General features: G+C 35.3%; 1 protein-coding gene across 4 annotated transcripts in view; it reads right to left on the bottom strand.

Annotated features, from left to right (window-relative positions):
• The window catches only part of LOC306850614 (centrosomal protein of 170 kDa protein B-like), a 32,837-nt gene extending 18,531 nt beyond the window's left edge, over positions 1-14,306 (bottom strand). For all 4 annotated transcript variants that reach the window (XR_013782423.1, XM_079386332.1, XM_079386331.1 and 1 more), the window contains exons 1-7: positions 14,045-14,306; positions 13,075-13,232; positions 10,888-10,977; positions 9,765-9,845; positions 9,374-9,430; positions 8,699-8,837; positions 908-979 (exon numbers count right to left, since the gene is read on the bottom strand). Coding sequence is in view for 3 of the 4 variants with exons in the window: in XM_079386332.1 (XP_079242458.1) it covers positions 908-979; positions 8,699-8,837; positions 9,374-9,430; positions 9,765-9,845; positions 10,888-10,977; positions 13,075-13,179 (544 nt within the window). In the remaining variant the exon portion in view is untranslated. The remainder of the gene's footprint in view (positions 1-907; positions 980-8,698; positions 8,838-9,373; positions 9,431-9,764; positions 9,846-10,887; positions 10,978-13,074; positions 13,233-14,044) is intronic.
• Positions 14,307-14,500: the final 194 nt, after the last annotated feature.

Consider the following 14,500-nt stretch of genomic DNA (forward strand, 5'->3'; position numbering starts at 1 on the left):
TATTATAAAAAAAATAACATTACATTACATGAGCTCACGGTGAAGCTACTTATTTTAAACCACTGGTTTGAAACAAATTTCGGAGTTTTTCCAAGCTTCACAGAATCAGTATTTCTGATACCATCACTACTATCTATTGCCATTAAAATGCGTCTTGAGGCAGGTGAGCGCATGACATACAGAAGAGCTAATTAACCTATTACTTAAGATTACTTACCGCATTCCTGCTGTGAGAGAACCTTAGTAAGGTCAAGTATTTCAGGTCGATCTTACACCTCATCCTAACCAGGTGTAACATGTATAGTTTCACTGATGCATAAAGCAACTTTCACTATAGGTGGCGTTATTCAGCATGACGCACCAGAAATAAACAATAAATCTCTTTCAATCTGAGTCTGGGTACAAAACATTGACATCTAGCCTAGATATTAAACCTATGAATGTCAGCAAATGCTAAACCAAAGGTGACTGCTGCTTGTGCTTAACAATGAAACAAAGAACTAAACTAAGATTTCAAAACATCTGAAATGGAACAGAAGTTTCTATGGTCACCCGTTAATCTGAAGAAAACTCTGAGAAGTACTTAAGACTGGAGGAGAAACACAATGACCTTCTCATTGGACTAAGACGGCCGCTAATCCATCACGAGGCTGAACTCTGACATGTTTTAAAGCTCACGCCAGCGAGGAGTTTAGTACTGAATTCCTCAGGATCACAGAACAAAAGGATTTTTCTCTTCTTAGTTCACACCGCAGTTGCATTCCTATCCACACATTTAATACACTTCAAAAAGCATCTGGAAACTCATTTTTGGTACTCAAACTCTGTAAATCTTGGGTTTGGTGGTTCAGGAGTCTCTGTTTCTGACCTGTGTGATGTTCATGGACGCTCGGATCACAGCACTGACCTTTATGTTCATCATCCTCACCCCACCAGGACGGCTGACCGTACAGAGGAGTGGGTCTGGACACGGGCGGATCTGTAACAAAACGAGGGAAAAGGAAGAGTTTGATGAAACCAACAACTTCTGCTATTAATTCTGCTGCTGCTGCTCAAAATCACAAAAGACACTTTCCATTAATAATGATGTACAATTAAATTACATTATTTCTAAAATAAATAAATCTTTTTTTTTTTTTAATATACAATATTATATACATACACACACACACACACACACACACACACACACATACATATATATATATATATATAAACAAAAATCCTAAAAATAAATCAATAAAAATTAGCTGGTAAGATTACTTATTTTAGAAATAAAGAAAATGAAAAATACGTAAAATTACAATAAAATATAGAAAATTATAAATGTAATAGTAGATATATAATACAAGTAAATAAAAATCATAATCTAATAAAAATCATTAACCTACTTTTTTTTTTTTTTTTATATCTATAAAAATTATATTAAAAATACAATTCCAATAAATAAATAAAAAATCTAAAATAAATGACTGAAATTAACTGGTGACATTACTTATTTTAGAAAAAGAAAAAAAAATGAATAAATTACAATTCAAATAAAAATACAAAAACTATACAAAATACATTAAAATCATTTAATCAGATGAATAAATATCATAAAAATAAACTGGTGACATTACTTATCTTAGAAAAAAAATACAAATATTAAAAAACATCCCCCTGAGACCCAGCTCTGGAGTTTTTGCCTCATCTCAGGAAAATGTTATGGGTTTTCAAATTCAAATATGACTTCCTGTTATGAAACAGGACATAATTTCATACATGTCCACTGTAGAGGACACCGGGACTAAAAGCATGTTTATTGTGCATTTTGGAAGACATAATTGAACAGGAAAATTGGTAACACTTTAGAATAAGGTTCCATTTATTAATCTTAGTTAAATGTTAATTTCAGCATTTACTGATGCATTATTAAACTCACAAGTTGTGTTTATTAATATTAGTTAATGTAGTGTGAACTAACATGAGTAAACAATGAACAACTGTATTTTCATTAACATTAACAAAGTTTAATAAATAGTGTAATAAATGCATTGTTCATTGTTTGTTCATGTTAGTTAATACATGAACTAATGTTAATAAATGGAACCTTATTCTAAAGTGTTACCGGAAAATTTATTATATATAAATTCTTATGAAATATTAGCTATTATTATGAAAATCTGGCCAATTATTACTCCCATTATGACAATTTTTTTTTCAACATGCTGTTCCAACAGCAATGCATTAATATGCAAATTAGATACAGTATAGATACACTGTGTTTAATGGGAAAACTAGATTATGGAAATTTTTACACACAATGCATAAAATAAAATGGTAAATCAAATAATTGTTATACATTTTATAACATAGGAGAATCATCCTTAAAGTTTAGTATAAAAAAATCCTGAAATCTGTTGGTGTTGCTCTTAGACGCATGTTAATTATTCTCATGTTATTGATCTCTGGTAATGTTCATCCAAATCCTGGGCCAGCTAACTCAGTTACTGCCCAGTTGTCATTTGGTGAATTTTGTGACCGTAAATCATTGTTTTTTTTTTACATGTAAATATTTGCAGTCTGTTGAATTCTAAGCATTTTGACACTTTAAAAACATTGGTGCATACAGCTAATCCTGATGTTCTCGCTATCTCTGAACCTTGGCTTAAAAAAGGGAATACTGATCTTGATATCTTTATACCAGGCTATAATGTGTTTCGTCAGGATAGAGCTACCAGGGGTGGTGGTGTAGCTATGTATGTTAAAGATCATCTACAACGTACTGTTGTTCTTTCCAAGTCAGTTCCTAAACAACTTGAATTATTGGTACTAAAGCTTAGGCTTTCAATTACTTTATCTCTGTTGCTGTTTGCTATAGAGCACCTTCAGCTCCAGTTTCTGCACTTACAGCCTTTAGTCAATTCCTAGCTCCATATATATCCTCTGAGTTTGTCCTTATGGGTGATCTGAACTGGGATATGATTAATCCCCCAGATACAGTTTTGCAACAGTTTGATGCTCTAAACCTTACTCAGATGATATCTGAGCCCACCAGACTTAATCCTAAATCTTCCTCATCATCTACTCTGATTGACCTCCTTTTGACTAACAATCCATCTAATTATCAAGCCGGAGTTTTCAGTCAAATAACTGATCATTGCGCTATTGCATGCGTACGTTCTGGCCATTCATTCAAAAGGCCCCCAGTAATTGTAACCAAGCGCTCTTTGAAAAAACTAGACATGCAAGCTTTTCTCCAAGATGTTGCGGCCGTGTCCTGGGACAGAATTAATTCTTTCCATCTCTTGGAAGAGGCATGGTCTTTTTTTAAAAACACCTTCAGTTTGATTAGGAGTAAGCATGCCCCTCTGAAAAAAATTAGAATAAAAAAAAATCGATATAGTCCCTGGTTTTCAAATGACTTGGCTGAGATTATTCATCATAAAAATGCTCTTTGGAGAAAAGCTCGCTCTACCCAAACTCCAGTTGACTGGCTGGCCTTCCGCCAATGCAGAAATAAAGCAACACAGGCCATTAGAAATGCCAAAATCTCGCATTTTAAAGAAAAATTCGCCACATGTGGCACTAACACTAGGGCATTCTGGAAAACAGTTAAGGTAATGGACAATAAAGTTATTTCACCTAATTTACCAGTTTCTATGTCATTTAATGACATCATTATTACCGAGAAGTCTCGGATGGCTTCACTTCTAAATCATCACTTTATTAATGCAACCCATACAGTTTCAATGTCAAACCTTAATCCAGTTTCAATGGATACTTCAGTTACAACCTTAGCAGATGCCCAACTTTCTTCATCATGCAACAATGGTTTTTCTTTTATGCCTTTTTCCACCTCTGAAGTCCAGGATGAACTCTCCAAGCTGAACACAAACAAATCTGCTGGCCTTGATCCCATGTTCTTAAAAGCAGCATCCCGCATTATTGCCGCTCCCGTCACAAGACTCTTTAACATGTCCCTACAGCTTTCGGAGTTCCCTATTGATTGGAAATCAGCCATAATTTTTCCCCTCTTCAAAGGGGGTTCTGAATCTGATCCAAATTGTTATCGCCCAATTTCCATTCTACCATGTCTTGCCAAAGTTCTGGAGAAGCTCGTCCTAAAACAGTTAAATGATTTTCTGGATAAAAATCATATATTATTTGACATGCAATCTGGTTTTCGGGTAGGACATGGGTGTATAACAGCTATCACAAAGGTCCTTGACGAGATAATTACAGCATTAGACAGCAAACAGGTCTGTATTGCCACCTTTATAGACCTCGCCAAGGCCTTTGACTCTGTAGACCATAGGATCCTTTTACATAAGCTTTCCAGTATTGGTCTGTCCTCTTCTAGCTGTGTTTGGTTTGCCAATTATCTTACCAACCGTGTCCAGCAATTGAAGGTGGAAAATATTATGTCAGACCCACTTAATATCTCTAAAGGAGTGCCTCAAGGCTCCATCCTGGGCCCAACCCTTTTTTCTATTTATGTCAATGACATAGCCAAAGCTGCTGGCACCTCTAGGATACATCTTTATGCCGATGATACCATTCTGTATTCAGTTGGTTCCTCTCCCAATTCTGCGGCTTCCAGTCTTAAACTCAGCTTCACCTCTATAGAGCAGTTTTTTGATAATCTCCACCTTCAAATTAACACCAGTAAGACTAAGTATCCTTTTTAGCCGAAAACCAGTTACCGAGACTCCACTTACAATCACCTGCATGAACGGTATGGCTCTGGAGTATGTCAAAAAATATAAATATCTAGGTATATGGTTGGATTCATCTTTGTCATTCATCACACACATCAATAACCTGCAAACAAAAGTCAAAGCTAGACTAGCCTTTCTTTTCCGCAATAAAGCTTCCTTTACTCATGCAACCAAACGCACCCTCGTTAAGATGACAGTACTGCCAATTTTGGACTATGGTGATATTATCTATAGAATGGCACCAAATACAGCTCTAAAAAAACTTGACACTTTATCATTCAGCCATCCGTTTTGTCACTAATGTACCCTTTCACACTCATCATTGTGACCTGTATAAACGGGTGGGCTGGCCCTCACTTCATACTCGGCGGCTCCATCACTGGTTTCTCTTCATATATAAAACAATCCTGGGCAAGACACCTCTCTATTTGTCATCTCTTCTTCATGCTGCTCATAACGTCTATCATACAAGATCAAGTAATTTGATTAAATTTAGTACCCCTCCTACTTCTACTATCTTTGGACGTAATGCCTTCCGCTTTGCAGCAGTACACGACTGGAATATACTACAAAACACACTGAAACTTACATCTCTGATTTCAATTTCCACCTTTAAACAAAACCTCCAAAATTACATAGTTGACTCTTGTTCCTGCTGACAATTACGAACTATATTTACACACACTTATTTAAGCACCTTTTCTTTTTTACTGTTACCTTTTTTAATTCAATTGCTTGTCCTATGTGTGTTATGTGTTTGACTATGTACAGTTGTATAGTATGTCCTTATTGATTTTTGTAGCCTCTTGGCCAGGTCATGTTTGTAAATGAGAAGTGGTTCTCAAACAGTTTACCTGGATAAATAAAGGTTAAATAAAAAATAAAAAAACCTAAAAATTGACTGGTGATTTAAGAAAAACAAATCCCATTGTTTCTGCCTTTTTGATGTCTATTCATGCCATTTTATTTTTAGAAAAACTTAGTCCTAGTGTCCTCTACAGAGGACAAAAGAATAAAATAGAATTTTTCAAAAATTTTATTTTTCCATTTTTTTCTTATGCTCCAGTCTAAAATGTAATGACATGAAAAAATACTAAACTCACAAAGCTTTTTGGGGGAGTTCTCAGGAGGATATATATACCAAAAAAATCACTTAAATACTTGATTAAAATAAATACATACAAGTCATAATTTATAAACAAACCTCCATTTACTGTCTGTTGAAAAAGAACCAAACAACTTTTAAACCCCACTCATGTCAGTGCCAGCAAGCACAACAGCTTCATTTAAAACCAAATGAAATTGGCAAAACTTTCATGCACGTCTGGCCTGAAGCCCTTAGAAAAGCTACAGTAATTTATCAAATAGCAGAGGCGCTACAGCATCGACTCCACCCAATCAGAGCGATCTGCTCTAATCTACAGCTACTGTCTGTCAGAGATAACCAGTCACGCTGGTTAAAGCAAGCCGCAGCATGGACACAGTTGTCACAGCAACACTGTTTAATATCAACAAAGAGAAGGAAGGAACACAAGTTCATGTTGCACTCGTGTGTCATTGAGCAGCACAGACACAAACAGGAGGGTCAAAGACAACCGTGTAACAGTTTCTGACTGCAGCGTAAAGAAACTCAGCATTAAAACTGGGCTTTACTGAGAACAGACGTAGGAAAAAAGTGCTAAAACATGATTCAATCCCATGAGTCAGTTGGGCAGGACCAGGTCAGAAACCACAGGAAGTTCAGGACAGAAACTTTGTTCTGAGAGTTTTTACTGTTAAGCTTTGAGCTCCATCTAAAAACGTATGCATTTTAAAGCTTAATTTATTTTGTGTAAACTATATACCATTTTTTTAAAAACATGTTTATCTACTACGCTGACACCTCCAAACTTTTGATAGCTGAAATATCATCCTTGTGATTTTACGTTTTTAACCTTACTTTAAAGATTTTAGCCTAAATTAATGAAATTAACTGGTGACTTATTTAAAAAAAAAAAAGAAAAAAAACTATTAAAATACAAAATAAATAGAAAAACTATACAAAATATAAAATCTATTTAATAGATGAATAATCATGCAAATAAAAATCCAAAATGCACGCATTTTAAAGCTTCAACAGATGTATTTTTATGAGTAAACTACATTTGTTTATTTAAAAATATATATGTTTATCTACTACGCCAAGGATTTCCAGACTTTTGTCAACTGAAATATTACCCCCTTAGATTTTAAGTTACTGTTGCAATAATTTAACAACATTTTAAATACATTTAATATATTTTGACGGTTTTCTGAGGTCGGTTAATGGTCACATGACATGCAGGTACAGTAATCAAATAAAATATTTCATCCTTTATTTTTAGTAAGCGTTTTATTTTGATCGTTTTTAATTAAAAATGATTGAACTTTTCATCAACTCAAGTGTTATTATAGTCAACTAAACCAAACTTAAATGAAAACCATGGTGGGGGGGAATTGGTACTTATATATATATATATATATATATATAAAAAAAAAAAAAAAAAAAAAAAAAAAAAGTTAACTTTAATATTTAAATTTCAGCTAGTTGCCAAGGCAACGTCTCTCACATTAATTTAGTTTAACTAATAAAAAATTTGACAAAAAAACAACAACAACAACAAAAACACTAAGACTTTTAAATAATTCAAATTGAAAACAGAAAATACACAAACTCCAATTAAAAATATTAGCTAAAATATATAAAAAAAATTAACTAAAATAATACTGCAACTCTCTTGATGTACTAAAATTAAAACTATATAGACAAACGACTAGAAATTACATATAAAATAACTCAATATTAGCAATAACACAGCAAAACAACTAAAATAACACTGCAACCCATGAATAACCTGCAGTTTCCTTGAACAAGAGATTGGAAAGTTTTCTCTTTGGAAAATTCAGATAATTTCCAAACAAGTTCAGAGTCCGTTTTCACCGGATGATTCAGGCCTTCCAGTTTGTTTAACCGTGAAACCCCTCATTATCCCACGAGCAACACTATCCCTCTTTATAAGCACCAAACAAATGTCTCTGTGAGTCGCTGTTCACTGACGATTTGGGGTTTTTAGAGATTTGATCACCTCACTAACGCTCAGTAGGAGCACTAGTAATGGTGCTGATTGACTTTGCAAGCTCTTGAGCATATGAAGACACACACGTGAAGTAAACAAGTCCAAACAGATCAGCAGGGAGAGTCTGAGGCTCGTTTAACCGGGTTTAACAGTAATCCCATCACAGCACCTGCAGCAGAACAATGCCAACCTCAACCCATTAATCGCCTCCAAATCAAACACAGTCCCTGGGTCTTAAAGGGACAGTTCACCCAAAAATTAAACTGCTGTTAATTTACTCATCCCCAGGCCAATCTAAGATGTAGGTGGCCTTTTTCTTCAGTAGAACAGTAAAGAAGATTTTTAGCACAGATCAATTTCAGAAACAGTTCAGTTTCTTGCACAGATCAATCGATTCATAAGACCTCTATATATAGTCAAGAGTCATTCATTTTGTGCTCCTTGATATGATTTTAATTTGACGCTCAAAGACGTGCAGCTGCTGACTTGCATTTTATGAATCACCAAGAACCACGGATTCAGCTAAAAATCTACTGAAGAAGATCACCTACATCTTAGATGGCCCGAGGAGGAGTAAATGATCAGCAGATTTTTATTTTTGGGTGAACGGTCCCTTTAACACTACACTGATGGACAGAACAGTCATTCAAATGCCAGCAATATTCAAACTAGACTCGCACTTCCTGAAAGAAACAACAGCGCTTGTCAAGTAAATCAGCAAATATTACAATGACATTATCACTGATTCCGCATGCTGAACACTGAACAAACGTTCATTTCTGAAGTATAAAGCTTGCAGAAAAAACAAGAAAGGATGGCACAGCTAAGGCTGAAAGGATCTATCAAATTCTGAATAGTCTGTACATGAAGTATTTCATAAGTACAGCATCTTGATGTTACCTGTGATGATTTTCCGCTCCGTTTTATCTGATTTGACATGTAATGCATCTGAGTTTCGGCGTCTCTCGTCTGTCTGGCTGTGTTTCTTGGTTTCCGGCGTCTCTTGACCCAGCTGAAGTTGACTGGTGTATTTTTCATGCTGGAATTCAGAGAACATTAATTATTATTTAATAATAATAATTATTATTGTTATTCAATCGTCTAAATTTGTAAATGTATAATTTAGACAATTATTAGTATTACTATTATTAATATAAAACTTAATTTAGATAATTTAATAACATAATTACTAATAATAACAATACAAATATTAAATTTATACATTTAGAGAAAATAATAAAATATTATTATTATTTTTTTTTTTTCCCCACAGATGAAATACTTTATCAAAAAAACATTAAAGTGCTTTGACAAATACAAGCAACACATTTATGTTTTTAGTAACACTTAATTAGGTTAACATTAGTTAACTAGTTAAAGAAATACATTTATTAATCTGTTAATAATTATTAAAATATAAAACTTTTTATTTTAATATTTAAGGGGCCTGAGCTAACATGAAATAATACTTTGTTAACTAGCAATAACAAATGGCATGTAGACATTACACTGAAAATAAGACAATATTTTTTATGAATGTGCAGGAAAACAGATGAAATAAAGACTCAAATCTACCTTGAGGGCTTCCTCGGGCACTTTGTGTTGGCTTCTCTCCAGGATGTATATGTGTGAATGTGTCAACGGTCAAGAACAAACACCCAACTATCCCATAATGACCAGAGAGAGAAAACAACAGCAGGACAAAACCTCAAGATCAACAATGAGCTGCATTCAAATCGCTTGTAGCATCGTTTCTATCGAGCTGAGCACAACACTGTCCTCAAGCACACTTCTGGGCAAATCTGTCTCATAAACAAGAAAGCTGCTTTTCTGCTCTTTATCAAACAGTATTTCTGCAAGGTTACTCAGGGTTAGAGGATTTCGCTCTCAGCATTGAGCAAAGGCCTGAGTCAAACCACACCGGCCGTACAAGCTTGTTTTATTCGGTTTTGATTTGAGGAAGGATATCATATCCGAAGCGAATGACATCTGATAAATTCAGGGTGATGTAGGTCTGATCAGGGATGCGAAGGTCATTCACGAAGGTCTGGCAATGAAAAAAAAGATTTGTCAATGTTAAATGCTTGATATTTCAATATAAATACAATATGAACTCAACACATTCTTCAGTATACATTTTAATAAAAAGATTCCAGCATGTTAGTTAGAAGTGTTATTTTGGTTATATCACTCATTTCTTGAATGCAACGTGCTCAAAGCTCACTTTATTTGCACGTTTGCATTAAATGCAACAGCTAACCAAGAGCAAAACTATTTAATTAGAAGACAAAAGGCATTGCTTGCAATTCTGAAGTGTTCACACATGCAGTTTTACACATTTGTTCTTGCAAACAATGTGAGAATGTGTTTATTATATTGGTAGTTTCCAATCACTATTTATCAAAACTGCAATAATAACTTTGACCAAATCAAGCAACTCAATAACCAACTCAATTTGTGCATGCAGAAACTGCAGTGCCTTTAAAACATACAGAGGACACATGACAGCTTCTACCATGTGATTTTACATAGTTGTTATTATTATACGGCAGCAATGCATGATGTTTTTCAAATTGTAGTTCAAAACACACCGTCAAAATCACATGAATAATTAACCAAATCAAGCAGCCCAATATAAAAACCCATATTTGCATTTGTGCATGCAGAATCTGCCATGCTTGAAGAGTAAAACATGTGAGATGCTTTGAGCCCAAGTTTGTAAATTACACTATTTAACAAAATTGCGCCCGGGGAGCAGTTGGGGGTTCGGTGCCTTGCTCAAGGGCACCTCAGTCGTGGTATTGAGGGTGGAGAGAGCGCTGGACATTCACTCCCCCCACCTACAATCCCTGCCAGCCCGAGACTCGAACCCACAACCTTTGGATTACAAGTCTGACTCTCTAACACATGTTTTTATGCAGCAGCAGCAACGCAAGACGTTTCAAATAATAGTTCAAATCACACTATTTGACAAAATCGCAATAATTATAACCCAATCAAGCAGCCTTATATAAAATCCATATTTGTATTTATGCATGCAGAAACGGCAAAAGCACATTTAAGACATGCAGAGGACGCAGTGAACTCACCCCGTTGAGGCTGCCCAAGTCTTTGACCAGGTGCTCGTCTGTAGACGCATCATAGTTGATCACGGCGTGTTGTTTGTCCACACTGCGAGACTGTGAAGGTGCAAAGAACAGAAAGCAGCTTATCAGAAAACAAACATGCACGCAAATCCAATGTAAATGCTGCCAAGGGCCAGAAAACAACCTTTAGTGTTAAAACGTCTGCTGAGATATTTACACAGCAGGACTGAGAGGTTTAAAAGAACAGAAGGCCTGTCTGCAGCTCTTATCCACCGTCTGGAGAGCAGAGCCACGGCCAAAGAGTGAGAGCACACAATATCATCAGCGTATGAGGGCAGAAAACCATCTATTCCATGGAGAAAATCCCATCAGTAAACTTGGAGATAAACATTTATATGTGGCCACAGGAAGGCACAATTACCCAGCATTATCGGAGTCAGCAGTCTTCATGCATCAAAGCAGATCGGCCCACAGTCATTTACAGCCTCATTAGTGGCCATCAGCTGATGTCATTGTTCTGAGCCACCGAGAGACTCTGGGACTTCATTACAGCTTGTGTTTTTGCGTTTACTGTCAGTATTTACATGCATCATATGAATTAAAGTACAGTGTACGTATTTATACATTTAAGTTGAATGCATTGCATAACACTTTTGAGTCAATGATAGTGCATCTTGAAAGAGTTGCTCTGACGTGGTTGAACATACTCCAGATTTGGCGGCGGGTGAGGAATGCGATTCATGAGCGGAGAGGGAGAGGCCGAGGTTTGGACGCATTCAGTGTGCATGAATAGACCGAACGAGGCTTTTGACTCCAGCGGTGAGAGGGCCGTGCTAAACTAACCGCACATGAACAGAACCGTATAAACAGAGTCAAAACGCTGCATTCTAGTGTCAGCAGAACAACAGACGAGGATGTTTGTTTGATTGAGTTTAAGAGACAGAAATGGACCTTTTGCTGAAGCTTCATCCCTCCTGTTGCTCAGACTTTAAAACACGTGTCATATGAGTGAACGGGAGATTTCTGTGCGCCAGTTTTTTTTTTACCATGTTTTTCTACTAATATTTTGTATTTTTATAATTCCTGTTTTTGTTTTAATTTGAAAAGTTTTAGCAGTTTTTTATAACTTTAAAAAAAAAAAAATTTTCATTTAATTTAACTTGATGTGCTAAAATAACTAAAACAGAATAAATTTTAAAAAATATTGCATGTTTAATATTTTATTTCAGTTGAAATTTAAATTTAGTTTTAGTTCATTATAATAACTATTTTTTACACATTTTATAAAAGTTTTAGTTTATTATGATGACCAAACCATTTTTTTAATAATTACGGTAAAAGTTTAACAGACCTAACTCTCACATAAGACGTGGCAAAGCATTTTTTTTATTAAAGAAACTGCTAGATTCTGCAGCAGCATAAATAAAACCGGTAAACTAAGTCTGTGAATCACTGATAATCGTGTCTGAAAACGACTAAAAAGAGAAAAGCCTTATTTGGCAGCAAATGTAACTGATCGCATCAGTGTACATGAACAGAGCTGCTCTTAATGTTTCTAACACATTCACTACAGAGGTACTCTAAAAGAGGTATTTACGATCTGCATATCACTCAAATCAATTAACATGAATTAGGAGTAAAACAAGTCATGTTTATTTCTACAGCACTTCATACAACACAGATTGCTTCAAAGCAGCTTCACAGTAATAAACAGGACAATAACAGAAAAAAATGTGCAAACATTCATCAATTATAAGGTGAAATGAACTAAATTAATGTGATTAATGACTCTGTCTTCTGCAGAGCTGATTTACAGCTGAAACTGAACTTGTTTCATAACTGATTACGTTTGCAACAATTATGACACTTATTGTAAAATCAATCAATTATGAAACTAATTCAACTTTGCAAAACTGACTATTAATGGTGTGAAATTAATCAATTGTGGGTACAGAATCTCTACAGAAGTAGAAAGTATCATTATTCAACTCAATGTTGATTCAACTCTAATAACCGCGTTTCAAAATTAATGAGTTATGAAATATTCAACTATAAAGCAGCTCAACAGAAGATATCTTTTTTCAGCTCAGATTTTCTTCTCATCTGATAGTGTCAGTGCAGTCAAATGGATAATACTATTGAATATTATTTTTCTTTTAAAGCAGTGATTGCATCAAATATGTAATGTACCTGCAGCATGAGCTCACAGTCCTCTCGGCCCACAAAGATCATCTCGCGGGGCAAACGGTGGCGTGTGCCGGAGCTGCTCACCAGGAACCACCACGTCACGCTCATCTTCAAAACAGCTCCTCAAAACCCCACCAGCAGCCTACAGGAGCAAAGTCATGCTATAATCACAATACAGACACATTAACCTTCACTACAGCCTCAGGTGTGGAGTTCACATCATGAAGCAACCCATTTAATCATTTTAGTACATTATGCATGTTTTCAGTGTCTCATTTATAGCGAGGCACATTGAATATTTGTAATTTTATTGACTGCAAAAAAGGTGATTAAGTCATTTTTTTTAAGTTTCATAATGTGACGCATTTCAGAGTGAAACTAGATTAGCATTAGGAACTGATTGGATGGTGGAAAGTCAATATTTAATGCATGAATGAGAGTTTATCTGTTGGTTAATATATTATCTATTAGTCATGAACATTATGAATGAAAAAGAGTGGGTTTTGAGTTGAAATGTTAAGAAACATGAAATAGCACCCATCTGATTTTGGATAAATTTGCTAAAAAAATAAATAAAGGTCATGCCATAAAATAAGGAAAAAGTGTTCTATAATAATTATAAATATGAGCAAATAATTGACAAACTTAGTCATAATCAATCAATGATCTGAAATGATTGTGTTACTCGTATGAAGGTAAAGTTGTTATATCATCCAGTTAAGTGTATTCTTGTATGTTTAGACATCTTTAACACTGAATTAATCTGGATTCAGTTCAAATCCAGACTTTAAGATAATTACAGAGCAGCAGAGACTGGATTAGCTGCTAGCAAACCTGTCAGCATTCATTCATAACAGATTCATAACAGAAGATATTTCCGCTTCATGAGGTGACAGCACAAATAAAGGCTTCTAAACACTGTAAAACACATAAAAGAGAGTTTATGGAGGCAGAAGAGTGTTGATAGATTCACCTTCAGAGGAACTCCAGGCGGCTAAAACTCAACAGGAAGTTTATTCCTGACATTCCCGAGCATCCCAGCGTTTGACGACACACTTTAAAGCGTTTAAACACGGTTCTAACGCGTCTCTAGCTCTGTTAGATGAAGTGAAATCGCGTCGCCTCGGTTTGCTGCTGTTGTTCTCGATGGATAGAGACTTTTATCCGCCTTCGTCGCGACGCTCCGTCAGAGTTTCTCAGGCCGGTCTCGCGGTGCGTCAGTGACGTCACGACGCAGCGCCTCCACCTGAAACTGCTTCCAGAAAAACACGCTTTAATTACTGGATTACGACATAAAACCCTACATCCTTCACATGCATATTACATTTAGACATTAATGCGTGTTTGGACACTTAACGGGTGAATGTCATTGCATTAGATAATGTATTCAAAATTAATAAAAGTGGAAGAAAATAATAATACAAACTGT

The sequence above is a fragment of the Barbus barbus genome (assembly GCF_936440315.1).
Source record: "Barbus barbus genome assembly, chromosome: 30".
In the NCBI taxonomy this organism is placed as follows: Eukaryota; Metazoa; Chordata; class Actinopteri; order Cypriniformes; family Cyprinidae; genus Barbus; species Barbus barbus.